Source organism: Phyllopteryx taeniolatus, chromosome 16 (genome assembly GCF_024500385.1).
Source record: "Phyllopteryx taeniolatus isolate TA_2022b chromosome 16, UOR_Ptae_1.2, whole genome shotgun sequence".
Lineage (NCBI taxonomy): Eukaryota > Metazoa > Chordata > Actinopteri > Syngnathiformes > Syngnathidae > Phyllopteryx > Phyllopteryx taeniolatus.
In genome coordinates, this window is record NC_084517.1 from 19,513,125 (window position 1) to 19,541,032 (window position 27,908).

The window sequence follows — 27,908 nt, forward strand, 5'->3', positions numbered from 1 at the left end:
AAGCCCTCCCTCCCTCCCTCCCTCTCTCCATCGGATCTGCCCTTTCTTCTCCTTCCACTGCCTGAAAGTGGATTGGAGCGAAGGATGGGGGTAGAGAGAACTGAAAGAAAATGCCCTCAGAAGCCCCAATCTCTATCAGGCAAGGCATCTCCATGGTAGCATGACCCCCTAAAAGGCTCCATCATGCTCCAGTGCACTCCAAAAGGACTGAAAGGGGAAAAGCAGGAAAGGAGAGAAAGAATGGAGGAAAAGTGCAAGCTTCCGAACACCACACGAGATTAAATCAATTATCATTTGAATGTTACTAAGTTCCTTCTGCTCATATTTCCTCACATTAAACAAAATGATGAGAGAGGGGGGAAATGAGGCAATGTAACCGTAAGAACATTCAACATTCATTTTATTGGTTTGGTTTTTTTTTTTTGTTTTTTTTTGTTTTGTTTTTTCTCCTCCCAAGTACAGTGGTTATTTGTGCCTTTCTGGCCTTCACAGACGAAACAAACAATATGTGGGAATACAATAACCGCTTTCTGATAATCTATGGCTCAGTCTAGTTGTTACAACACATACAAATATTTCCGTACCTGATCAACATACGTACATGTAAAGAAAACAACATTGTCACACGAACTAACACTCATGAAATTGTGTGGTTTATAAAATGACACAGACTATTTACATTCAATTGGAATAATAATCATTTCACGGGAGAACAAAACCACAATGCCACCAATGAGTCATAGGGCCACAATGAAAAGTCATAAACAATTAATAAAGAATAAAGTTTTTGTATTACAAGAAAAAAAAAACTAGAAAGAATAACTTAATTTTCACGAATAAAGTGTTGTTAATGTGCCAAAACATCGACTATTTCATTGTTTATGAAACTTATACGAAAGTTTAACTTGACATCCTCAGCAATCCTCAGCTTCACGCAAGTACATTGTGTTGCTGTACTTGTAATTCTATGACTTCATTATCATAGTAGTAGTATTTACTGTATTTTATTTTCAATGTAGCCCTAAAACGTCTCCGTACAAACCAAAGTGAGCCAGACAAATATAAACACTGATTATTTTTTTCTTTTTCTTTTTCAACTTGTCATACAATATATAATATGGATGATAATAATTATAAGGTTCCGTTATGTACGTTCAAGTGCTCCTAATAAAAGAGGGGTTCACGCAAATCAAGGTTCAGCTCAGAGGCCGAGTTTGGGAACCAAAATTGCGAAAATTCAGTCAAACCTTTGCCTCTGAGACACGATCAAAGTGGTTAGTACAGAAACAATGTATATCATTTTTAGTTATCGTGGTCATTTAGTGGGAGGGGCAGCCTGACTGCATCAGCCAGGCTAAAGAAGTCGAAGCCAGTGCTTGTTTCTCGTCAGCAAGTGTTTGTCTCTTGATATCGGAGGCCCGGTGGCATCAAGTCACAGCAGGCGAGCGCCATCTTTGAGGAAGACGCATTTTTTTTTTTTTTTTTTTTTTTTTTTTAGACACCAAAGTTCGGCTTGGACGGCTGACTGAGCGCACTTGACCTCCACCACAGATAAAAACAACTGTTTAACTATCAATATTAGCAGCTTCTAATAATCCTCTGGAAAAATATACTTTTTTTTTTAAAAACATCTTTTCTTATTTCAATATAAAAGAAAATAAAAACTATAATATCACTACGCAGTTCTTCCCACTGGACGGGTTTGACTTGTGCTTCTTGTGTGACAGCAGGTTACATCGCTGCCGCGTGACTGATTGTGTCAGTGTGTTAGATTTTACTCCATCAACATTTCATCATCTTGGAACGATTCCCTTTCTTGAACAAAAAGAAATATTCTCCTCTCAGCTCATCACCGACGCTTTAGGACATTCGTCGACTCTCTCTCGTCAGTCGCATCTGCGGAGCCGTCGCATGCTAGCACACAGTCTGCTGGCTGGATAGAGGACTCTCCAGGGACATGCTAGTGGGAGACAGGTCTGGACGAGTGCAAGGCTTAAACATGGAGGAGATGTAGAAGGCCTGCAGGCACAGATACAAAGCATGTCAGAGAACATACAGTACCTAGACCAAACACACTGTCAATCATCTGCTCTTATCTAAACATTCAAAGAGTCCGAGTCAGGAAGAGGCTAAGATAGAGAGCTCCTCGATTAGGGAAAGGAGACCGGAACAAATCCAGGCTGAGATTAAGTAGCATTTAGGTAGTACATGAAATGGATCCAGGCAAGTATTTGGACACCTGACCATTATACCTACAGGAAGTGAAAATGGAAGAAACGTTCACTTTCTGCCACACCTCTAAATCGATCAAATAAGAGGTACAGCATGTCTCAAGACTGAAAAATAGATCTTACTTGTATTTAGCCTGAACCAAAACATCTTTCACATTGACTTACCACCCAGTATGCAGTGAGCCCTCCTTGAATGAAGCCCGTGAGGACATCGGTGGGGTGGTGGCGGTAGTCCGAGATGCGGCTCAGCCCAGTGTAGATGGCGATCATCACCAAGATGAACTGTATGAGAGGACGCAGCAGTCGAGCCCCTCGCCATGACAACCGAGCCTGCAGGTAAAACTGCGAGAAGGAAGAGAGGGGGGGAAATGAAGTGAGGTCGCAAAAAAAAAAAAAAAAAAAAAAAACCCTTTCTGTTGACTTATTTTCCTTCTGCTATCCGGAGGGGAAAGTGAAGCTGGGCATGACTCCATTAACGCTATCTTAACCCCATTTCCTCCTTTTGTACATCCTCACCTCCTGTACAAAAAAAAAAAGGCTTGTGAGAAGTGGGTCACTTTCGGGCCCAGTGCGTTGCAGACACAGCGCGAGATTTATGAGGTGGCTGAACGAGACCCAACCACCACAGCGGAGAACATGCCCTGCATTCCTGCTCCTGCCGACGAAAAGCAGGTGTCACTCTTTCTGACTTACACGTGAGCATCTGGCCATGTTTAAAACCATTATTGAACCTTTTAGGAGTGCGGTGGTTCGCCACCTTCAACTGGACTGCTTTTATACTCTACACTGACATATAATTTGGGCACATTCCTGTCCAAGCAACTGCCCCGGAGCCCAATAATTAGTACTAGTGGCTACAATGGTGTTCATTCAAATTTGAAGGGGAGAAACGGTCTTGTACAATGGACATTATTGTTTTTTTTGGGACTTGTGGTTTGTTTTTGAGTGCCACTAATTTTGTCCCTTGACATTTGGCCCCTGCATCACACCTGTGCCTTCTTGGTCTTCGAAAAGGTACACACAGTCTCCTTGGAGTCTAGTTATCAGCGTTCTGTACTATAATGGTGTAGACCGCACTTACAGTAAGTTGACCGAAATGGACTCCTACTGAATCTGTATTTCTGGTACACTGTCAGAAATTAAGCACATCGTGTTTGTCAATGGGGTAGTACCTTCAACGTCTCTGCTTTGGGACCCTTGTACCGCTTGGGACCATATCTGTACATTGTTGTACAAACTAATACATAAGTATCCAGAAATTTGCCCTACGTGATAGTGAATCCCTTAATTGTCTCATTTCAGACTCTGAGAGAGTTGTGCCACAAAGCAGTTTGGGGTTCAAGGCCTTGCTCAAGAGCACTTTGAAAGTGTTCACTGGCCTCTTTCCTTGATATTCCCATATGCGGAAGTACTGCGTCCTTTCAGACAGAGCTTCTGTTCTTCTCCATAACTCTCAAGGTTGACCACAGTCTGGAAAGACAAAGGCTAGCACACCCCAACTCTCTCGAGTCATCTTTGAACAATATTTTATCTAGTGTCCCTAAATCTTTGAGGAAGGGGAATATCGATATTTTAAGAGTAATAATTATGTGCTTTTGTCTCGCTGTAACTGTCATGTCTCTCCCGCAGTGCACCAATGACTGGTGGACAGTGCAGCGAGAGAAAGATGAAAAGACGGGGGAGGCTGGGATGGGGAGGGGACGTGAGCGAGCGGGTGTCTCATGCTGAAAGAAGCCTGTCGATCTCTCAGCAGGCGTATTCAGTCCTTCACCACCACCACCACCCCCCCCCCACCCCCTTTTTAAATGAGTTCCACAACAAGGCCTCCTCTGTCTTCGTAGGCGCTTCATCTATTCATGTTCCCTGCGGAAAACAGTATCCCTCATTCTCCCCCTCCCTCCTTGTTTCAAGCTGGAAGCGGGATGCCTTTGGAGACTTGGGGCCCTCAAACATCTCCTCCCTCATGATCAGGATCCTTGATCATATTAAACAGTGCATGTCTTGGAGTGTTTGCACATGTGTAATTAACTTGTGGAGATAAGAGAGGCGCACAGTGTTCTCGGCCTCTTGAGGGTTTATCCTCTCACGTTCCGAAACAAGAGTGAGAGTTTGTGGAGGTAAACAAGAGGTCACTTACTGCTAGATAGAGCATGGTGTACATGGCGAAGGATGCGTGCCCGGAAAAAAATGACTTCCTGAAAGAGATCAATAAAAGATACGGGTTACACATTGCCTTCATGAGCAAAAAGTACTGCGTGCCCCACCCTTGATACGCTGCGCACACACCTTGCCTCCTCGACCATCTTGAGGTTGGGCTGCCGGCAGCTCACCTGGGACACGTAGCTGCCGGGCGTGCAGTTGATGGACGCGTAAGTGATATTACAGACAGCCAGAAAGTTAGGTCGCAGGCGTCCCACGCTTAGCTTGGCCATGTTGGTGAGCGACTGACCCACGCAGCAACCAAAGAAGAAGCTCCCCAGCTCTTTGTACAGGCACGAAACGTAGCGGTTGCCAACAAACGCCCTCGAGCGTACGCCTCGGAAACGGACTCGGAAACATTCGCCCAGTGCGATCTAAGAAGAGAATGAAGAGAGAGGTTAACCTGAGGAATGAGGCTTTTCGAGTGCATGTGCTGCATGTACCATACTGCAGGCTATATGGACAAAAGTCTTGGAATACATGACTTAGCTTAGACTGGGCTTGAACCTGAATTTCCCTCTGAATGTTAATTGTTCATTTTACCAAGACATTTTGGACAATTATGTGCTTTGTGGGAAGAGTTTGACGCAGGCCCAATTCTGTTACAGCATAACTGCACAAAGCAAGCTCAATAAGAGTTGAATGAGTTTGGGTGGGAAGTTGTTCTAGATCAGGGGTGTCAAACTCATTTTTGTCTTGGGCATTGTAGTCCTCAGAGGGGGGATTAGAACAGTGAAACCATATAAATGTTTAATCACCAAATCATATTATTACCATTGCACAGCAAATTGAGGGATAACTAGTTTGTTCATGTATTGTCTACGTTACTGTAGAAGAAGGGTTTGGTCACAGAAAAATGCAATATCTCAACATTATTGTTAGTTATTATGACACTTTGGAATTTGGGTACAGATTTTAGCGAAAATCACGGAAGTTGACGAGCATCATTTGCTTTCGCGGGCCACATAAATTGATGTGGCGGGCCACATCTGGCCCCCGGACCTTGGGTTTGACACCTATGTTCTAGATGAATGGCAAAAAATTTCCTACAGAGAAAAAAATCCTTTACAAAGTCTTCCCGGGAAAGTGGAAGCTAGGATAATGAACTCCGTTGTACCGATCCAACCTTTTGTCCAAATAGTTTTTGTCATTAAGTACTTAAAAAAAAGCATCATCCTCTTACCGTGAGGCCAGTGATGGCTATTCCACCAGCGATGAGCAGGAAATCTGGGATAGCCTCTCTCTCCACGTAGGGATACGTTATGCTGCTGTCCCCACAGAAGAACCCTCGTCTGTACGGCGTCACCGCCTTCAGCTCGCACGCAAAGAATGGGATGGAGGCTGATGAAATGGGTCAAAGTAAAGAACGCAAAACAAAAGTAAATCAGCTTGAAGGGTTGTTGTGGTCTCCGATCACGGAGAGATTATGGAGCGCATGATAACAGCGATAACAATTTAAAGATGGCCGCAAAAAAAAAGGAAGCAACGTGAGGAGTGTCAGTCAAATGGAGATTTCCAGATGACCGGCGGATCAGGCATTCCGCACATTTCTGCTTTCACAGAAGGAGCAGGAGGGATGAAAGACAGGAAAGGAACGAAGAAGAACATCTTAAAGGACGCGCTAACTGCTGAATGTCCTCACATACTGTATGACTCGGGGTGATAGCTTGAGCACGCTATCGAAGTTACAACGCATTCCCGTTTGCGCTTGCTGCGCAGCTGTAAGACCATGTGAATTTGTTTCTTTTAAACTCAGTTGCCGTGGGTTGGACAAAGGACAAGACCTTTAGTTTCAAGTGTACGTGGGAAAGTGGGATGAAAGTAGTCGCTGTGTTTACAAATGCTGTGGGTTATGACTGAGGGATTTATGTTTCGCATCATCTGCAGGCGATGTGTACCAAACTCTACTGTATCGTAAAGGTATTTACTTGGGCAACCCTTATTTTTGCCACAATTTGAGGATGTATGGTACATCCTGCTTCACTTACGTCCTGCTTAGCTGCTAAGTATAGCAGTTCTTGTTATCGGGCTAAAAGAGGTCAAGGTCTGGCCCGGAAACCCAGCAAACAAACCTCACAGGCCAATGGTGAAAGTTCACTCGTGACCAAGTTGAGCAATATTAGTACCTCAGATGAAGCCCGGGCTGTACTCTTTTATTCCTTTCTGTTGTTTTTTTGTTTGTTTGTTTTTAAACACTAAAGATTGGTCAAATGTTTCAGCCCTTGTCATTCCACAGAGTGCAGCACAACCACGGGACAAATCATTAACCTCTTTGCCTCTCCCTGAGCTCCCAGGCCAAAAACATTCTGACTGCCAGGGAAGCTCACACAGTATGTGAACTGAACACTCTCACAGGCTGTCCATATCAGTCAAACAAGAACAAGCGAACACGAGACCTACGAAATCAGACAAGGTTCACGTTTTTTTGTTCTCCAGTTAGCCAAGAACACGCCTTGCTTGCTCATTCAGGCGCATGGAACTGATAAAGCGAGGGTAATAATCTGCAGGTTTGATGTTATCTGCGTGGAAAACACACAAGCGGGGCATATATGACGTGGCAAGCCAGGTGGCTTTAAGCAGCGAGGCTGTCGTCAAAGTCACGCTGCCCTTAACACACAAATCGGACCAGGCTTGATTTTGTGTTTGTAAAAGTGCGAGGGGCAAAGAAACTTCAGGCAGTGTTGACATGTCAGAGGAGGACAGGAAATATCTTGCCTTCCCCAAATAAGGAATCTCTTCATGTGCATTACGCAGATTCTGGTTTTGCAACCTGCACTGGCATCATATCTGTGACACAAACAGGTTCGAGTCGCATGCAGGTGCAGGAGGTTCTGATAACATTTCCCAACTGAAAACACACACCCAGAGCACAGACCTCCTGTGACAATATATCTGCTTCAATACTTTGGGGACTTTCTGGCCCTTGACACGATTCGCCTCCATGTTCGCTTTTTAGCAAGCAATTCTATAATTAGCAAGTTGAGGTTATAAGGCGAATATTCATAGGCTACCCTTGTCCCAGGAGATACATTTTAATAAAGACATTGTTATTTTTTAAAACAAACATCCTCTGAGAGGATTTCCTGGTTCCTTATCATTGTTTATTACAGCTTTGTGGAGACCTGCAGTAGACAACAGGCGTTCCGTCGAGATTGGGCACAAGTGAGCGAGGGGGTTTTGAGTGCAATTCCGAGCCCAATATTTAGTAATCAAGGTTGGAAAAACATTCACAAACAATGAGAAAGGAAAGTGGATGTTGTTAGTTACCTCTGCCAATGATATTGTTTTATTTGCTGTTTCATACTGGGCAGGGTTGCACTTACACACAATCTAAAGAATTGAACTGAGTTGTATGAAATGTTGCTTGTGTGCTTGCACCAAGGGACAAGGACGGAGGAGTCAAGTATTTTGGGGATTTTCCTCTTTTGAGCTTTTCCAACATTTTAAGAAGTCAATATTGCACCAGATCTTGATGGCTGCGTATACTCAGGCATACTGTATATAGAAGGTTGATTTGTATGGTTTTTGTACAATTTGATGCTGCAAATTAGTGCAGTTTTAGTTGAACTGACATATGACAAAGTACATTATGCGCCCTTTTGTAGGTTAACAAACAGATCAATTTCTATACATTAACAGTCCATCTTTTTGTCCTATCTGAATTCTGGAGTAGAGATGGTCAATATTGTCCTGCATTGATAGGAATATAATGGACGGGCTTTCCGTCACAGCTCTAACACTGCAGTTACAGTTGGAGCATTGACCTCTTGAGGGATATTGATACATATGGATGTCTAATGGGAACCCTGAAGTGCTGACCTGAGTAGCGGCTTGCTTTACTGCCTCGGGCCTTCTATTACTGATGGTTTGTGTCCTAATGGCCCGGATGGCCAGGATCCAAAGATCACTCAGAGCAAAGCGGGGTAAGGTTCTGCCTGAAAACTTGCGCTGCGGTGCTAGTTTACTCAGCATTGCACCGTCCCGTGGACAGTGTCACAGTCAACCTCGAGCCTTTTACAACAAGATCCCCAAACCCCCCAGATGCCCTCACATCATGTGTCCCGCAGCTGTGAAAAAAGTCAAACACCTGGCCAAAAGGCTTGCTCAAAAGAGAGGCGGGGCAGGCGAGGGGACCATAAAGGACATGACGGAGTGGATCGGCTTACAGAGCCAGTCCAAAATCTGCCGCTCGCTGGCCACTCAAAGGCTGGAATGCTTTCACATAGTCAAAAGGGTCTGAACACAGAAAGAAAGAAAGAAAGAAAGAAAGAAGGGGGGACAGAAGAGCGGGAGGGACGGAGACAAGAAGAGTGAAGGAATGAGAGCAGAAGGGATTTGTGCCTCACTCTGAGAAAGTCTTCTGGTTCTAATTTACACATCTATGACCACGGCCCCAAATGAGCTCACTGTGAGAGAACAACCACCAACAGCAGGAACAAAATCTAGGGAGAAAATGAGGCCCAGTTTAAAAAAAAATGATCATGATTCATTAGGATGCTTTATGGCCTCGCTGACGAAGCCGACATTCGTTAAACATTGCAGGCAAAAGACTGACAAACGAGGGCGGGGCTGGAGTGGTATCGGAAAGATGGGTCTGAACCAGAGAGATGCGGCAAAGGCGAGAGAACACCAGACGGAGACGATTAGCGTGGTTCTGGAATGTGAAGGTCAGGGATCCGGGCTCTGCTGGGACCCGCTCTGTAAACACGACCCTACCTCAACTTGAAGAATACCCCCAACTTTGACTCAACACATGCACATAAAAAACAAAAAAAAATAACACACAGAGATGCAAACAAACCAAATCTAGGGCCATATAAACAATGTGGCAACCAAACAAACCACAAAAACCAAATGGAAACCGCAAAATCAACCATGATGATAGCTTTTTAAATCGCACTGGACTTCCAAAAACACAAAGTGAATACTGCAGTGTTTGTTCATCATTACCATTGACCCATATGATTTCCTATGAAGGCTTCCGCAAACAGCCAGCACCGCACTTCGCCTGAAGCTATGTCAAAGCTGTTTCATCACATCCAATAATATCTGACTGACTTTGGTAGAAACAGAGGACACCCAATCAATGAATGACCTGTCAAGTCCATTAGACCTGCAGCTCACGAATCTGCAGGGTTTACCAGAACCCTTCTGGGGTGGTCCACCCTGGCGAGGCCCCCCTCACTGGCGTGCCATGCCAACATTTCCCAACTCAATTTTAAGATGTGTGTTTAGTGTCAAGTCAAGCTCATGAATGAAAAACACAGGCGGGGTTGCTGAATTGTAAAGTGTCGTAATTTGTTATTTGCGAGCCTGATGATCCCCAGTAACGTCATTACACGAGGCGAAGACATGGCTGCCTTACAAGCTCATAAACAGCAGGCTACAGCTGGTCTGGGTGGGCTTGCACAATTATTTGCTCTTCGACGACCGCTCCGAGTTGCCTTGATCTGTTCCCGTATCTAGCTCGGTCTGAGTCAGCCGCTTCAAGGGAAACGTCTGGATTCACAAGAGGAGGTCTTTGTTTTAAGAGGCAGTGCAGAAATAGATTAAGGGACATTCAGACAATTGTGCAGTGGCGTATAACAATTTTAAAGGAAGTGAAGTCATTCAAACCAAGGCTGTGATTAAGACAAGCTCAAAGAAAGGAGACTGCGGGAGTGTGTCCGAGACTGAGGATGCTTTTTCTTCCTGGCTGTCCTTGGTGGGCTGAGGCAGATCGTGGTGAGATAGGAACAAGGTTTCTGTTCTCTTTTTTTTTTTTTTTTTTTTTTTTCCAGAATTGGGTGTCATGATTTGAGATTCTAATCTGTTTTGTCTTCCCGAAGAGACATGACAAAGAGTACAAAGAGTGACTTCTGAGGCCAAACACTGTCAAAGTATGTGCTCCAAAGGAACTTGATGGGAAGCTCCTGAACAAGATTCACAAGTATAACCTAAGTTACACCTGCACAATTGAATGATTCAGTACTAGATAACGGCGTAAAGATACCAGCAACTGGGGTCTCCACTGTTTATGTGTAATTTTTCTCCAATTTATCCCAAAACCCATTAAGTCCTGTTTGATGGGTGTTGAGGTCAGGGCTTAGTCCAGTTATTCCACGTGGAACTACACTAAGCATGCCATTAATGGTCCTTGCTTTGTGCACTGGGGCCCATTCAAGTTGGAGGTAACATGACCGCATGTGCGTTCCACCGGCGCACCGGGAGATCTCTTCCCTCACCCCTCGCCTCGTTACAGCTGTGCCAGCGTCGACATACTTCTCACAGCTGCTTCTGCTCCCTCCACACTTCACTGACCCGCTTCCTGGAGGCCCGTTCTGGAGCTCAGGGCATGCGTGGTGAGCTCTGAGGTGTCTCCCTGCCCGCCCCGTCTGATTCACCAGGAACCGTCACTGCGGTATGTACCTCGGAGATCTGTGGTGGTTTTGGTATCGGCAAGGTAAAGTCTGACAGGCTGCAATATGAGAGCGAGCCAGGGTTGTGGTTCAGACTGCGAGGTAGTTTGGAGGGGTGCTTGGCATGGAGCGGCAGGATTGCGGTGGGATGCATGGAACAAATCAAGGGCTGTTTTGTCTGCGTGTTTTGGTTTGCAGGAGGAATGTGCCGTTGGGACACCTACAGACGAGGTGGCTGAAAACAGGGCAGGATCTTTCAGGTGAGATGGGACACACTGATACAGTGGCCCTGATAACCACAGTGCCCTGGGCTGTTTTCTAACGGGATGCTTACACAACACACAGCAACCTTGGGGAAAAAAAATAGTAAAGACTTTGCGTTCATGAAACGTTTCACGTACAGACAATGGCATTGTCGAAGCGATCCCCATTCACACTGACACGCAAGAACAGCAGTAATATGCATATTCTGTGTTTTGGAGGCTTCAAAAAAACAAAGCAAATTTGTAAAAATGACTTTTTAAAATCTGTTTTCAATTCAAACGGACTCCTTAAAGTCCCTGCAAAGTGAAAATAAATTTGACACTGAATGCGCTCTGCTCAACCGCACCCTGCTCAACTGTTAACTGACAATGAAACACGACCTGGAAAAACAGATGCTACTTCATCTTTCTTATGCACACACAGGAACTAAATGGTTGGGCTGTGAAAGTGTATCCATTTAAAACTGAATTATCACCCATGGGTCGTCACAGGGCTTTTCCGTGCCGCGACAACGAGGCACTTCAAAGCGGCCATGCAAGCGCAAAGCCTCTGTCCACACACTGTCTGTTACGTAGGACTAGGAGAAAAAAAATCCTTGCTCTTCCATCTTCTCTCCATGACGTGTGCATTCATGGCCGACAACGAGGCGCTCTAAGGTGGCCACGCCTGCCTGAGACGCCGGTCCACACACTGTCTGTCAGGTATGACTTTTATTTCCCACCCTCCCCATTCCCACTATTCAGCCTTTCTCTACGGGACATGCGCACACTCGCAGCCGACAACGAGGCACTCTACTACTGCTGAAAATGATGAATAACAGTTTAACGCCCCACAAATGAGTACTACATAGGTCACAGTCTTTATACATTTTCAAAACAAATGTCAGAATTCACTTTACAGGATCTTTGAAGATTTAAAAGAAAATGTTCCTGCACTATCCAAGCTAAATAAAAATGAAAGGCATTAGGGCAAATGAAAATGCGTTTGCTGACTATAAAGCCGCGTGACAGGTGCGCTAAGCCAATTTCATTAGCCGAAAAGGCACAATAACACCAATGGCAACTCCAGGAAAAGCAGAATCCTATGTGTGATTCAAATTGGAATTCCTGCTAAACAATAGATAATCTCCTTAAGGAGAAGAATGAGTCATATTCAGGTAGAGGCGCTAATGCTCCTCAAACATATTGCAGCTAACGACCACTGACTATTGCCTCATTACAGCTAATAGCTATGGACAACATTGGCCACTAATGGAACCTTCAAGTTAGGAGAAGATTGCAGATGCCTCATTAAAACTACATTTGAAGCCATTTACTCTTTGAAACTATCAGATCCTTCAACATCCACACTGAGACATAAGCAGACTTTTGGGGCTAAGATCCCAGAGGAACCTGATGAGGTTTTCTTCATCTCTGCGCACTCCCGCCCTGGGCCCATCCCTTCAGTCAGGCTATCACTTGCCCCTCAACCTGCAGGTAATTGAGACATTCTCAGCCAGCTCTGGTGGGCTAACGAGTGAAGTGCTGAAAGCAAAGCAATGCGATTGTATTGGGGGAAGCTAATGGACGCAGCCGCGCATTAATACGTCGACAAAGGAGAGTCCGCAAAAGCCTTTCTTCCGTTGGCTAATTATTTGTCTGCCACATTTTTAATGGCGGACCCTCTCTTAGCCGCAGAAGTGACGCCAAGTTAAATTTGTCAACAAATGATGCGCACATGGCAGCTGGTGCGGCCGACACACATTCACACCGCTGCAAAATACACACACGTGCGCACACACACACACAGGAGACCATTTAATATTGCTTGGCCTGTACGCCTTGACATGTTGTTACGTGTTGGCCGCATACAGCTTCACTCACTCTGCCAAAAAACTGGAATCCTACTTGCATAAATCTACCACCCGTCCAACACACATGCTGACATTAATAAAACACACACAGACACCTAAGAACTTGCATGTACTCACTCGTAAAATTGTACTTGTATTAAGAGCAGGAAAGGGGAAAATGGCTAATAGCGAGGAAAAGAGGGAGTGCTTGTTGACTGGACTTTCTTACTGTACCACCCAGTTTGTCTTTCCAAAGATTCACGCACGGACATCAAAACGAATCCTGTTGACGTGGACCTCCCAAAACTGACTGAAAATGTTGTATGATGTAGTAGATGCCAATGTCACTTGGGCAGAAACTATGTCCTCTTGGACAGAAACATCTTTCCAAATAGTCTTTTTTGATGTGTGTGTGTGTGTGTGTGTGTGTGTCATAGCAATAAAGACTTTGGTTAGTGATGAAGTACCCTTTCCTGGAGAAGTCTGTTTTCAGCATTTAGATTATAACACTATTAAAAAAAATCCACTTTGAGGCTCGTTTCAAAAACATGTTTGCGTTTTCAAGTTCCCTAATGCCATTGACATAAATAAGTGGTCATAAATGACCATTTTCCGATGTGTTTTTAGTTAAAAGTGTTATTATTTAAACCAGGGGTATCCGAACTGCGGTCCAGGGGCCGTGGTCCATTTTTTTTAACAGCTCGCGGCATATACAAAACTTCCCAATTGACACGTTTGCTTACGTTGTACACTGAGTGGCAAGACTGCAGTCATTGTTTTCCACCAATCACACGTTACTAAAATCGTAACCAAATTTCTATTCATAACACCCCAGTGAAAAAAAGATAATTCAGTTATATCGGAATGCTTTGCTGCACTTTCTAATCAATTTTTAGGCCAATTTAGTACAGATTTGTTTTGGATCCGAATGGGAGATACAAAATAGCCCAAAATCCAGAAGAATCTTTGACTTTTTCTTTTATTACCTGATGTTTTTTTATATATATATAAATACATATAATATTTAAAAACAATATATAATTGCTTCACATATCTTTACATACACTGATGGATTGGTTTGAATGTGCTAAATAAATTAAAGGGGAAAATGTCAAAGAGGCCCTTGGAAGAAAACGTTAGGACAAACGGCTATTAAGCATGCCACCTCACGTCTAGGTAGAAAAGGCAAAGTAGCAAATACATATTTTCTTAAAACTATGTTAAAGAAGGACAAGCCCAGTGACAGTGATGTTAAGGTCAGCTTTTAAAGGCTGACCTCCAATAAATCAGCACGATTATCACTGTAATTGGGGGAGAAGAGGTGCAAGTGGCTTTATTGGGGTCTAAAGCACAAGAAGCCAAACAGCAGTTCGGGCTGTCAGGGCCTGTCGCCGCACGCTCGCCACATATGACAAACGCCCGATTCCCTGTGACCTCTGGCTGGCTGGAGGTTTCAGCGTTGAGCTGCAGGGCTCCCCGTGCTTCCCCCCCCCCCCCCCCCCCCCCCCCCCCCCCCCCCCCCGCCGCCTCCCCACACCACTACTACAAGGAATCCACGCACACTAATAAACAGCCAAGGAAAACACATTCTTCAGCCTACACGCAATTTACTTTCACGGAACTGAACCAGAACCAGTCCATTTCGGCGGAGCATCCATCACGAGCACGTCGGGGAGGCGACGAAATGAGCACAGCCTGCTTATTGACGCACAACCAGCAGCCTCATTCAAAGAAGCACTGCAGACACATGAAAGTTCATTCCAAGTGACACATCATCCCCTCTTTTGTCAGCACTTTATTGTGAGGTAAATACGATTTCAAATGGCGAGGCTGTGAAAAAGCTCCGAGCATTGTGGAAGTCCTCTTGAGCTGATAACATAATGAGGACGGGACGCTCGTGGGTGAAATTCCACAGTTACAGTCGTCAATGAGCCCCTTCACGGGGGCGAATTAGGCCGCCGGGTCAAACCGTCTGCCGATGGCATTTTTTGCGGGCAAATTGTGTTAGTCAGAGATAAGAGGATTTGGCCGAAAGAAGGAACCAATTCATTGCCAATAAGTCGCGGCATTCACTGTCGGATGCCCCCAAATGAGTCAAGGTCAAGCCTCTGCAGATAGTGAGCGGCGCAGGATGCATACCAGACGGTTGCGAATATCATTGGCCGTGAATACCGCAGTGGTTATCTTTAATAACCATTAGTATTTTGAGGGATTTTTACCTCCAACTGGCAAAAAAAATAAAAAAAAAAGTGTAAAGATCAGATTATATTTCTTTGAAAAATGGTACCACCCTCCAAATAGTAACACCTTCTGTCCTCCTCCAGGAACCAGGAAGTAGCCTACTAACCAGCAGTTGTACCAACAAACGCAAGTAAGGCGGTCCGCTATTTTTTTAGCATTTTTATGTATAGTTCAGCCTCGTTAAAAAGTCTGCATTCAACTTAGGGACATGCTAGCTGCTCTTGAGGTGTCAATCATCACTTGCTGAATTATACAATCGGGTAATATTAGGCCCATTACTCGCCAGTTGATATGGGATTGGAACACGGATGCTTATTTATAGTTCCTTACCAAAAAGCAACTCATTACGTGATTATGGCAATTTTATAAGTGGAATAGGCCAAATTCAGAGATTTCGGTCTAAATACATGCTTGAAGATAATTGCTGCAAACATGTTAAAAGACTAAGAACTATGTCGAACTGAATTGTGGCGATATAGTATTAAACTGTTTCTCACCATTTCAGTTCATCGGATTTTGGGGGCGTGGCTAAAACGGTGCCCAGTGTCACACACTGTTCCAGATACCGTGCGACAAGCTCCTGACGCCATAGTTCTATGAATCATTCGCCCCTAGAAACTGCAGCTGACTGCAACTATTTTCTTATCGCACTACGACAAGACGGTGACATTGAAGAGCATTTCCTCTAAGTGCTTGTCCTCATTAGGGTGAACGTGAGCTGGAAGCCATCCCAGCTGACTTTGGGGTACACCCTGGACTGCTTGCCAGCCAATCGCAGGGCACCAGTACAGACAACCATTCACGCTGACATTCACACCTACGGACAATTTAGAGTCTTCAGTGAACCTGACGTGAGTTTTGGGAACGTGGGAGGACGCTGGAGTACAACGGGGAGAACATCCAAACTCCACACGGGAAGGCAGCAGCCGAGATTTGCAGCCAGAACCTCAGAAGTGTTCCACCGTGTTGTCGTTTGGAACTCCTTGTATCTCACTTAGACTGCATCTCAGAGCACAAAAACATCTGACATCCGCTCTGTTTTTTTTTTTTTTTTTTTTTTTCTTCAGCTGGAGGCTCAATATGGTTCGAGTCTGTGTGCTGCGGCAGGTCAGGGAGGATATAAGCGGCCAGCAGCGGATGTACATTCGAGGCGGTAGGGACTTCCAGATTCGTGGGTGGGTGGTGGTTTCCTCTATCATGTTGGCTGATGCTCGCCGCTTCCTAAACGCAGAGCTTAGCTAAGCTGCCTCGTGCGGGGGGGGAAAAAACATCTACAACCCCAATTCCAATGAAGTTGGGACGTTGTGTTAAACATAAATAAAAACAGAATACAATGATTTGCAAATCATGTTTGACCTATATTTAATCGAATACACTACAAAGACAAGATATTTAATGTTCAAACTGATCAACATGATTGTTTTTAGCAAATACTTATGAACTTGGAATTTTATAGCTGCCAGACGTTTGTGTTTGTGAAAAAGTGCGTGAGAAAATAGTCCAACAGTCTAAGGACAATGTTCCTTACCGTACAATTGCAAGGAATTTAGGAATTTCATCATCTACGGTCCATAATATCATCAAATGGTTCCGAGAATCTGGAGAAATCAGTGCATGTAAGCGGCAAGACCAAAAACCAACATTGAATGCCCGTGACCTTCGATCCCTCAGGCGGCACTGCGTCCAAAACTGACATCAATGTGTAAAGGATATCACCACGTGGGCTCAGGAACACTTCAGAAAACCAATGTCAGTAAATACAGTTCAGCGCGACATCCGTAAGTGCAACTTGAAACTCTACTATGCAAAGCAAAAGCCATTTATCAACAACACCCAGAAACGCCGCCGGCTTCTCTGGGCCCGAGCTCATCTAAGATGGACTGATGCAAAGTGGAAAAGTGTTCTGTGGTCCGACGAGTCCACATTTCAAATTGTTTTGGGAAATTGTGGCCGTCGTGTCCTCTGGGCAAGAGGAAAAGAACCATCCGGAATGTTATGGACGCAAAGTTCAAAAGCCAGCATCTGTGATGGTATGGGGCTGTGTTAGTGCCAATGGCATGGGTCACTTACACATCTGTGAAGGCACCATTCATGGTGAAAGGTACATACAGGTTTTGGAGAAACATATGCTGCCATCCAAGCAATGTCTTTTTCATGGACGCCCCTGCTTAGACCCCGGACTGTTGAACAGCTGAAGCTGTACATCAAGCAAAAATGGGAAAGAATTCCACCGACATAGCTTCAACAATGAGTGTCCTCAGTTCCCAAACGTTTATTGAATGTTGTTAAAAGAAAAGGTGATGTAACACAGTGGGAAACATGAGCCTGGCCCAGCTTTTTTGGAACATGCTGCAGCCATAAAATTCTAAGTTAATGATTATTTGCTAAAAACAATAAAGTTTATCAGTTTGAACATGAAATATCTTGCCTTTGTAGTGTATTCAATGAAATATAGGTTGAACATGATTTGCAAATCATTGTATTTTGCTTTAATTTATGTTTAACGCAACGTCCCAACTTCATTGGAATCGGGGTTGTAGGAGCAGACCTCCAAGGTTAAACAATAAACTTTCAAGTTTAACCGCCAAACGAGAAATCAGACCCGTCACTCTGCCTGGACAGGTTACACCTCTTGCTCGCTCGCTCGCTCACTCACTCACTCACTCTCTCTCTCGTGTGTTTATTACTCATTTTAATAATTGCTCAAATCAAAATAGATCATGTAGCAGCAATGACAACAATAATATAATATTTTATATTTGTTTTCTTCTAACGCCACACGTTTCTGTAGCGTGCCCCAAAGTATGACGCATCTCTGGTTCATTTTAGATTTCTATTCAATTTGTCGTGTTTATGAAAACCTTAAATTTTACTCGCTGGCAGGATGCCCATAAAGCGAACAAACTACTTATTAACGAAGACATGAACATCTCAACGTTTGTAACTGAAAATGGGTGGCAACACTTTTGTACTCGTCATTGTCGTGCGCCATTGATAAAGATCCGTATGATGTCATCAATAAGAAACAATCAGCAATGCCAAATTGGAAATTTGAATTTTAAACTCCCCAATGAACTTTCTTTTCTGCAGTATTCAACTGTCTTGGGACTAAACCAAACACTTTGAAATGGGCAGAAATTAGACTGCAAAACATTAGATATTGCACTGTAATCGTGCATTCAGGCTAACCCGATATTGCTCACGTAATCAGAACAAGATGTGATTATTTACAGTATCAACTGTTCATCGATGCTTCGATGGTTAAACGAGTGAAATGTTGCGTTTTATCATTCCTGGTTGCATAAATGTGTTACTAGTTTGGCTTTAGCATAGTGAAACCAAACCCCCCCCCCCCCCAAAAAAAAACTTGAATTCGCTGTGATTGTTTTGTGCTTCCTTTGCTTTTGGTTGTTTTGTGAGTGTGGGGGCTTTGTTTGTTGTTGTTCTCATAGGATTCCGCCTTCCAGCTGCGCACTGTAAATTATGTGGCTGACATTCAGTGTGCCCGAGCACGGGGATGTTTTCATCCCAATTCCCACGTCCTTCTCCCGGGAACTTGCGGGTGAGGGGGGGGGGGGGGGGCGTTACCATGGGAACAGATGAATTCCTGGGACCAGTGTGCATCCAGCGCCCCTCTTCCCACCCTTCCCTTCCAGGGATCACTTTCATTTGGACTATTTGGGAGGGAAAATAATGTACCCCCCCCCACCCCACCCCACCCCCCAAAAGGCTGGATGCACTTTGCATGCAATCCCAGTGCGCCTGCAAGTAATGAATGGACGTGATTTGTTATTTGAAAGCCTTACCGACACACAGGCATACGAGATCCAAACCGACGAGCATCTTCCTCTTGCTGCAGATGGAGCTGTCCTCGTCCTCCTCCTCCTCGGCTCTGCTGAGGAAATGCTTGCCAGCACCGTTCTCCTTCCCCTCCGCGGCCCCGTCACCGTCGGCCAGCCGGGGCAGCGTGCCGCTCCCGTGGGCATTCAACTTTTGCATGTCCCCCTCGCGCAACTCGCTCCCAAAAAGTCGCTCAAATGGCTTCTTCGTAGCAGATCAGCGTCCGGCAAGAAGTGGCAGAACTTTGTTCAATCCGTCCGCAGGTGCCAGAAATCCATGTTTTGTTTTGGGTTTTTTTTTTTTTTTTTTTAAAGGAAAAGTTGTGACAGCGAGACTCCACGAAAGCAAGCCGGTCGTGGGTGCTCGCGCGGCGGGCATCCGGTAGGCGACCGTGCCGGTGAAGAGCGCTGCAAGGGGGCGGACTTGCAAAGTTCGCTTCGCCTCGTTCTCAAACCGTCCTCCCGAACCCCACTCACTTTGTGTCAAAGTCAGAGGAGGGAAAACTTTTTCTTTTTTTTTTTTGCCGTCGCCATGCACTTTTCAAAGTTAAAGTCACACTTCCGGTGCAAGGAGGCGCGTCGAGTTGTATTTTGGCGGATGTAGGGCGGCGCTTCCGGTTCGTGGTTGCGTTAGCTTAACCTGGATTAGTGCTCGAGATCAATTTGTTGACGATCAGTCGCGGCGCTGACATGTTCGATCTCCTGTCTGACCTACAACACAACATTGACTGACTCACTGTCACGATGCCAGGCCTGACAAACTGCCGAACACTTCTTTAGGCACACCTACTTTCTAGTCAATCGCAAACAAAGTTCAGCTGGTTCACAAGCCCCAACGACGACAAGCGCAATAAAAAAAAAAATAATAAAAATAAACAAAAAGATGAACGATGTTCCCAGACACAATTTGATTCACCAAACAATAACTGTATTACTAATGAAGATTTTCTGCAAATCACTCCGTAAAGAATTCTCGTTGGCTATTAACTACGCCTTTGTCGTCAGTTGAGTATTAAACTAATAAGGCGTCTTTGTTGAATGCTTTTTTTTAAACAACATTTGACAATATGTGTCAGTTGATTGGCTGTTCGTTTGATTTGGTCCCACAGCAGATTTGTCGTGCTCATGGGGAGGATGTTTAGTGGCACTGCAGCGCCGCCATGCGTTCAGGAGTGGTACATTTGCCAAATCAGCCCTTGGAATACTTTTTACATCAAATACCACCTAAAAATATATATATATATATATAGTTACTCGGCAAGTACCGTCATCACGAGCCACATTAAAATACAGTAGTCTTAGTGTTTATCCAAAAAAAAAACATTATGTACAGGTTGAACATTAACACGGCGCTTAAATATAGGAAAATAAAACAAACGCTTCTCAACGATTTAATAATACATATAAATATACTGCACATAAAATTGTACCTGACTGTACCTAATTTTTTTAAAGCAACCCGTTGTTAAAGACTAAATGCATACGTTGTGCTGAAAAATACAACTCCACTCTACTAAGACAGTGTTTCTTTCAGGTACCACTAGAGGGAGCCCGCGTACCACTAGCCACTCTTACCATACTTGCATAATAATATTAATAATAGTATTTACAGCACGAGTGGTTAGAATCATTCATGACGACAATGACAATGTGTAAAGGATATCCCAAGACAAATGAAAATAAAAACAATAAAACGTAATATTTTATAATGAATTACTATTCATTCACTACTTGACCAATATCAGAATCATAAAGATGATTCTGATTCTGATTCTGTCATTCTCATCTCATTCAGCTTATCAATTGCAGCGATGATGATCACGCTAACTTTTGGGTTACTGCGTATGAGTTGTTTTATTGCTGGGCACTCTTCACGAGGAAGCGGACGATTCCTCGAGACTCTCCCCGGTTCTTGCGTGGCGTGCAGGCGGAGAGTTGTGGTGCGCACCCACCGGCTTTGACTTCGTACAGGGAAAGTACCATTTCTGTCAATTCCATTGTGCTCTGACAGACCGAACGCTCGCACAGCGTGATCTCAGAAAGCTCCGATTTTTTTTGTGCTCCCCGGGCCTCGCGGCCTCTCGCCATGCCTCCATCGACCCAGCAAGTCCTCATCTGCATCCTCCTGCTGTGGACCGCCGTGCTGTCCATCATCCAGGCGGCGTGGATCATCTTGCGCTTCTCAGCCGCCGGCCGCGACTGCACGGTGAGACGATCGCGACGGGTTGAAATCTACGGTTGTGGGGTTGTTGGTTTTTTTTTTTGGTTTGTTTGTTTTTTTGTTTTTTTGTTTTGTTTATTTTGACACGTCTCCATCGCGGTGAAAAAGAGCAAGAAGAAAAAAGGTCGTCACCTGCGAGGGTGTCGCTTCGCTTGTGGTCTCTGCTGCAAACGCAGCTGGTGAGAACTTTACGTGCTTGCGGTTTGGGAGCACAACTTGTCAGAACATCTCTTTGAGCAACAATAAATAACATACAGGCCAAGATTCAAAACCAGAACCTCAAAACGGGGAAGCAGATGTTCTCATCGCTAGCTAAGGAAATTCCGTGGCAAAGCTCAGATTTGTTGTGATTTCAAGTTGGGGTTTTTTTTTTTTTTTCCTGGGTTTTTGTTCTTTGAAAATAATGGAAAGATTAAAAAAAAAAATAATAAAAAAATCCCTACTCAGTTCAATCTGCCACCATCATAAAACTTGATTCACTGCGAGATTTGGATGACGCGCCGTGGTGCTCACTGAGCTGATTTCCAGTGGGACATGCTGATCCCGCGCGAAGGATCAGTTCCAAACTCCGCACTTTTGTGGGACTTTACATCCAAATTTGTGAAGGAGTAACCATTCGCATTTCAGGTTGTATTTTGCGCATGAAACCAGACGCGCGCACGCTAACCCTAACGTGTCATTGCCTCCTTCGGGGAAATGACAGCATTTCACTCTCACTTTTGGTTTGAAGCTTTGGGTTTTTTTTTTTTTTTTTGATTTTTGATTTTTTTTTCCTTCCCCCAGCACGCCCGCGACCCGCGTGAGCGCTACGGAAAAAAAAACGGATGGTCGGAAGTCAATGTCATATATGATCAATGTGATCCTCTTTTGGCAGTCTCCACTCGAAGCTGCGCCTCAGTGGGGCGAAGGCCGAATGCTCACCTACGCAGCAGTTGGAGGTAACCTCGCAAATGTCGCCAGAATCCAAGAAGTTCTATTTATATCGTGTTGCTTTCAAGACACCTTTCAAGAGCATTCGCGTGTCCCACAGCAGGCAAAACAATCAAATGGCTGGCGAGGGATCAGAACACGGAGCTGATGTCCGAGTCGGGGGACAGTCTGGCCGTCATGAAGGACGGCTACTACTTCCTCAGTCTGCAGGTGACCCTGTCGTCGTGCGGGGAGGCCGCGCGGCACACCAACGTGAGCCTGAAGCGCGGCACCCGAATCCTCTTGCGGGGCCGCATCCACGCCAAAACGTGCAGCACGGGCCTCCTCGGCAAGGTCGAGGCGTTGTCGGCGGGCGGGGGGGCGCTGGAGGTCGCCGTCAGCCCGCCGAGCGTCAACGTCGATTACGCGGAAGCGCTCACCCACCTGGATGTCGTCTACATGTTCAAGCCGTAGTGGCACAGCGGATTCTGCTTCGGCCAATGCTAACATTGACTCGAAAAGCACTGTAAAAACGGAGATTGGATGTCCTTAAACCCTCCTCTTACAATGTACCAAGTATCCAGTTGTCATGTTTTAAAGTTCATCTACCCAATAATTCTTTTTTTAATTGAACAAAAATGTCACTTAAAAAAAAAAAAAAAAAAAAAAAGTGTTTTTTTTTTTGTTTTTTTTTTAAATAATTTACATTTTTTAGGGTTAGGGTAAGTAACAGTTAGAACAGGAGGGTTAAAAAAAAAAAAAAAAAAAAAAAAAGCTTTGCCACCATCACTACAATTCTTATTTTCCTCGAACAGGAAAATTGACGCTGTGACGTGTGTGATGGAACAAAAAAACTCTTTTGTGTTTTTCATACTTGACGATTGATTTCTTTGTTGAGCATATTTAACACGTGTTATAGTAAAGTAAGAGTAAGAATGTTATACAGTGGACCCCCGCTATTTGCTAAGTCTGGGAACAATTATAGTTGCCAAAATGTATTTATTTTTTCTCAAAGGAAAAAAAAATACAAACTAGTAGGGGATCATGTAAAACAAAATAAAAATGAATAACCGAGACTTTCCGAAATTAGGGATTCCGAAAAATCCACAAAAAGGCGAATTTGCGGAGGGCCACTGTCGTGCCAAATGCTCACTTCACTTGCTGATTGCTTTCAGATATTTATATTGCATTTATTTATTGTTTCGTTACAGTATGAACATTTATAGAAAATTCATTACATTTATATCACATACACGTGCGTCAAATTACAATGATCTATTGTAATTGCGGTTTGCTGTATCACTGATTTTTATTTATTTCTTTTTAGCGGTCGCTGTATATTGAAATGTCCACACGGGGGCGATCTTTAGCACATTTTTGAAGATTTTATTTTGCTTCGATTAAACAGGGATGACTCTTCTCAAGGCGTAATTCCTTAACAATAAAGCTTTATTAGTATTGTCAAGTTGCTTACATTTGCAGTCGTGATTTCAGTATTTTTTTTAAACATGATGTCCCCCCCCCCCCCCCCCCACCACCACCCAAAATAAAGCATTTATTGTTTAAACGTGAGTGTTGTCTCTACATAAGTGAACTCATTAGGTAGACAAGCTCCATCTACAGAGATCCAACACAAGTGCCGTGAACGATTGTGAAAATAACAATTGCGGCCACAAAATCGCCATAATCTGTGTACAAAATGTTAAATTATGGCTCAAAAATACGAAATTGTGGCTAAAAATAAAGTAGCCATGGAAAGCAGCTTATGACAGTTGAAAACAAGAGGAATGAAAGTGGAGCTTGTTAGTCATCCACCAGACGCACATTTTCCACCGTCGGCAAAGCTTACCAAGCGTCAAACCTCAACTGTCAAATTGAAGGCTTTTGCAACAGTAGAACCTTTTACTCATCTCCAAGCTTCTCTTTATATATTCTCCCCCCCCAACAAACACACACATACACAAAGTCACCTTCTATTGGAACTCCTTCAAAATAAGAATTTAAAAAAAAAAAAAAAAAAAAAGGGAGGTCATTTGGTTTTCATTCAAAATCAAGACGGTCTTTGCTTTGACGCTGTGTATGAATTGCTGATGGTTTGCAGCATTTGTGTTCCTTAACTATTTAAAATAAGGTACCTAGGTCATTTGGGTATTGTTCAAAATCAGTCGGGTCCTCGTTTTAATTCCTGATAGTTTGAAAACGTGCGAGAGCAGTTGGAAAAGGAATACAGTATAATTGCCTACGGATGCCACACACACAAAAAAAAACATTTAGGCATTAGACAAGGCTATGGCCTGACTCAGAGACGCTCCTCCCCCTCACTTGCGCATAGTTCCTGGGCACCAAGATGCCAAAGCTATTTTTTGTAATAATAAAATACAAAAGTGTGAAGAACAGCCTGTGAAATAGAGCTGAAAAAAACCGAAGAGCATTAAATCATAAATGCACCGAAGACGTTCTCGTTAGCGATGACGCGCACTATTTTGGAGGTGTCGCTGACTTTGACAAACACGGCGTCGTCTTTGTGCAGGTGGAAGACCCCGGCGAGGAAAGTGTCGCCGTTGCGCTTGTTCTTGTCGTCGGCCGAGGAATATTTCCTGGACTGCAGCAGGAGGACGGTGCCGCCGGGGTGCCTGCGAGTGCGCATCATGACCGCGTGGTGGAAGACGCCGCGCTCGTAAAAGCTCACTTTGGAGTAGACGAAGTAGAAGCCTTCCCGGCGGATCACCAGACTTCTGTCCTTGTAGTCCACGCCGCGGAGGATGCGGTCCGAAACCAGGCTCCAGCCCATTACTCCTTTGCCGTGGACCACGTCCGCGCCGTCTGCGTACAGTCAACGCGCCAGACCTCAATATGGAACACTTTGCTATTGATATGAACAGCGTCTCTCAAAAGTAACAATACACTTCCTTTTTGTATGTTGCTGTATATTTTTATTTTTGCATCATTATTATTGTATTTCTTTTAAAACCATCGACATTAATTTCACACCTCTGCAAAGAAAAAAAAACGACTTGTGCTTTGATTTCAAGCTTGGAGCCGCAAGTATTCGTTTCGATCGCGGGTGCACGTGTCGGACTCACCCATCAGGCGGGCGACTGGTTTGGAAAGCGGCATGCGAGGAGCGGGCGTGTGAGAAGATGCGTTTTTTTCTGCTGTGAGAGGAGGAATGAGGAACATTATAGACAGTGGATAATCAAAAATTAAAAAGAAAAAGTCTACACACCCCTGTTTAAATGCCAGATATTTCTGGGAGAGAAATTTGATAAAGATGCATTTTTAAAACAATAATCCACCATTAATGTCACACATAACCTGTACAACAATATATCACGGTGGGGGTGGGGGGGGGGGGGGGGGATGTTGTTGCACAAGTGTGCACATCCCCTCATAATGTAGTTGCACTTGTCAGACTCACCCATCAGGTGTGTGAATGTTTTGGAAAGAGAGTTAAGACGTTTGGATGTCTGGGGCGATGCATTTTGTTCTGTTGTGCAGAAGGAAAAAAAGAGTAGTCATCTGGATACAAAAGTCTACACACCCCTGTTTAAATGCCACGTGTTTATGACATAAACAAACAAGATCAAGATAAATTTGTTTAAAAAAAACAAACACTTGACTATAAATGTGATCTATAAGTTGTACCACACCATGAACATATGGAAGTATATCTGTGCCTTCAGATTTTGAGTCTGAATTACTAACACAGAATTTTGTACAATGTAATTTTCAGCTTTAAAAATTCTGCATGTTCAGCTGCTAATCGTTGAAAGCCAACTCGGAGGTAGCGAGAAATCTCAAACTTTCCAATTGGAACACATCTCAGAAGTGACGTTTTTTTTTTTTTTTTGGGGGGGGGGGGGGGGGGATTCACTGAATGTTGAATTTTCAGCTAAATATGTAGAATTTTTTTTTATGCTAAAAAGTACAATGAATATTTTGATGGTAAAAAAAAAAATAATAATAAGTGTTAGTAATTCAGACTCCAAAATCTGATTTGCTTCCATCTGAAAAGTCATTTTTGTCATTGAATTGAAAGGCGCTGCGGCGTACCTGCGCTCGATTTGGAGAACGATGGTGACGGTGTCTGCAATGCAAAGTGAACACGGCACACGCGTTTAAGTTTAGATGTAACACAAACTTTTCGTGTCACCTTTGCACGCTTGTGTGAGAATTGTCAAGGCCGACAGAAACAGGAAATAGACCGCTTCCTTTCGCCACCGTCTCCCGTGTACAATTTGTCTTTTGCCATTGACGAGCAACCGCGACACCGTGACAGGAAATGCTCACTCATTTGTTCTTCTTACAGTATACAGTGTGCATTATGATCTAACAACGCGCCCACCGGCTGCAGCATTAAGCCCAACCACCTTCGCAACCTCGTTGATGTAAGATGTACAGTCAAAATGGCTGCCGCACCATGTGATCTATTGTCTTACTTTATGTCACTGCGCTCAAACTAATGTAAATGATGATGATTCTTCGGGGTCATTTGTGTGCCAAAAAAGGAAGTACATTTAATGGTAAATCATTTCTAAATGTTTTGGATAAATTGTATGCATTTCAATGTAAATAATTGGTAAAAATAAATAAATAAATAAAATAAATTATTTATATATTATTTCAGTTTTAAAAAATACATTTAATCGTACATAAAGTGTAAACAACAACAAGAAATGTTTATATCATGTAATTAAATTCAAAATAAATGTAAAAAGAAACAAAATTATTTTAATGGTAAATAAATTAAAAAAAAAATTTTTTTTTTACAATGAATGATAAATAACGTAAGAAAAAAATATAAATAACAAGGTACATACATTTAAGACATTATTATGTAATTTTCAATCAACGCTGTTGAGGTGACTTTTCGACACGAGCAAGAGTTCGACGGACGAATCGTTCAAAATCCAGGACGACAATTGGTAAATTCGTCGATCAATGGGCGATGAGTGCGCGGTGTATCCGACGGGCTGCTTACCTGTCCGAAGTGACTCGAGTGCAGATAGAAGATGAGCAGACCCTCCAGGACGAGCCCAATCAAAGCCACGCTCAGCAGCGCCAAGAGAAGCGCCTGAGCCGGCCCGCCGCTGCAGCGGGCCCGGCCCGCTCGGGGGGGTAACGGAGGGGCCGCGGCGTGGCTTTCCAACACATACACGGACGACGGCAACTGCCTCATATCTGCGCCCCAGCCAAACGCTTCTGAATAGAAAAGTCAGACTGGATGCTTGCGAGGCGAGAAGAGAAGATGAGCAAATGGGTGGGCTTATTTGTGGTTGCCGAGGCAACCACAAGCATCTGTGCTGTGACTACATGATTGTACGCGTCTGCTCGTGTGTGCGCCACTTGATAACGGCAAAAGAATCACTGAATTAAATGTTTAAACTGATGTAATGTTATGTCAAAGCCTCAGCCTTTTTTCCATCCAGTACAGTACATTCGTTAAGCGCAGTTCAGTTGCTTTAACTTTCAAGTACAATACATTTGCATTTAATCTTTTCAAACTGTTTCTTTTCAAACGTTCACTTAGGTTGATTTTTTTATTTTTTTTATTTAACTATTTGGTGCCACATATACTGTACATCGACATCCGTACAGTATGGATGACTGCGCTCGGCTCAGCTCCTTGCAGAGGATAAAGAATATATGACTGTGAGCACTGTTATATTGAATTACTAAATATGTTGCTGCACCGTTTGTGCTCAAATATCAGTTACGTGTTAGCATTAGCATTAAGCTTGCAGACTAAAGCGATGCACACTGTGTAATTGTGTT

General features: G+C 43.9%; 2 protein-coding genes across 3 annotated transcripts; both read right to left on the bottom strand.

The window, feature by feature from the left end:
• Positions 1-383: 383 nt before the first annotated feature.
• On the bottom strand, positions 384-19,697 carry ppap2d (phosphatidic acid phosphatase type 2D). Its single transcript, XM_061748973.1, has 6 exons — positions 18,971-19,697; positions 5,614-5,771; positions 4,518-4,804; positions 4,369-4,426; positions 2,397-2,573; positions 384-2,019 (listed from the first exon to the last, which is right to left on the bottom strand). The coding sequence occupies exons 1-6, from the start codon at positions 19,161-19,163 to the stop codon at positions 1,915-1,917; spliced, it is 978 nt and encodes a 325-aa protein (XP_061604957.1). The 5' UTR covers positions 19,164-19,697; the 3' UTR covers positions 384-1,914.
• Positions 19,698-24,282: 4,585 nt separating this feature from the next.
• tnfsf14 (TNF superfamily member 14) lies at positions 24,283-27,804 on the bottom strand. Of its 2 annotated transcripts, none has more exons than XM_061750328.1 (5): positions 27,115-27,804; positions 26,187-26,220; positions 25,552-25,620; positions 25,217-25,285; positions 24,283-24,956 (listed from the first exon to the last, which is right to left on the bottom strand). In XM_061750328.1, the coding sequence occupies exons 1-5, from the start codon at positions 27,310-27,312 to the stop codon at positions 24,565-24,567; spliced, it is 762 nt and encodes a 253-aa protein (XP_061606312.1). In that variant the 5' UTR covers positions 27,313-27,804; the 3' UTR covers positions 24,283-24,564. The 2 variants fall into 2 exon arrangements, with proteins under 2 accessions (XP_061606312.1, XP_061606311.1); XM_061750327.1 differs by having other exon boundaries at positions 25,217-25,288.
• Positions 27,805-27,908: the final 104 nt, after the last annotated feature.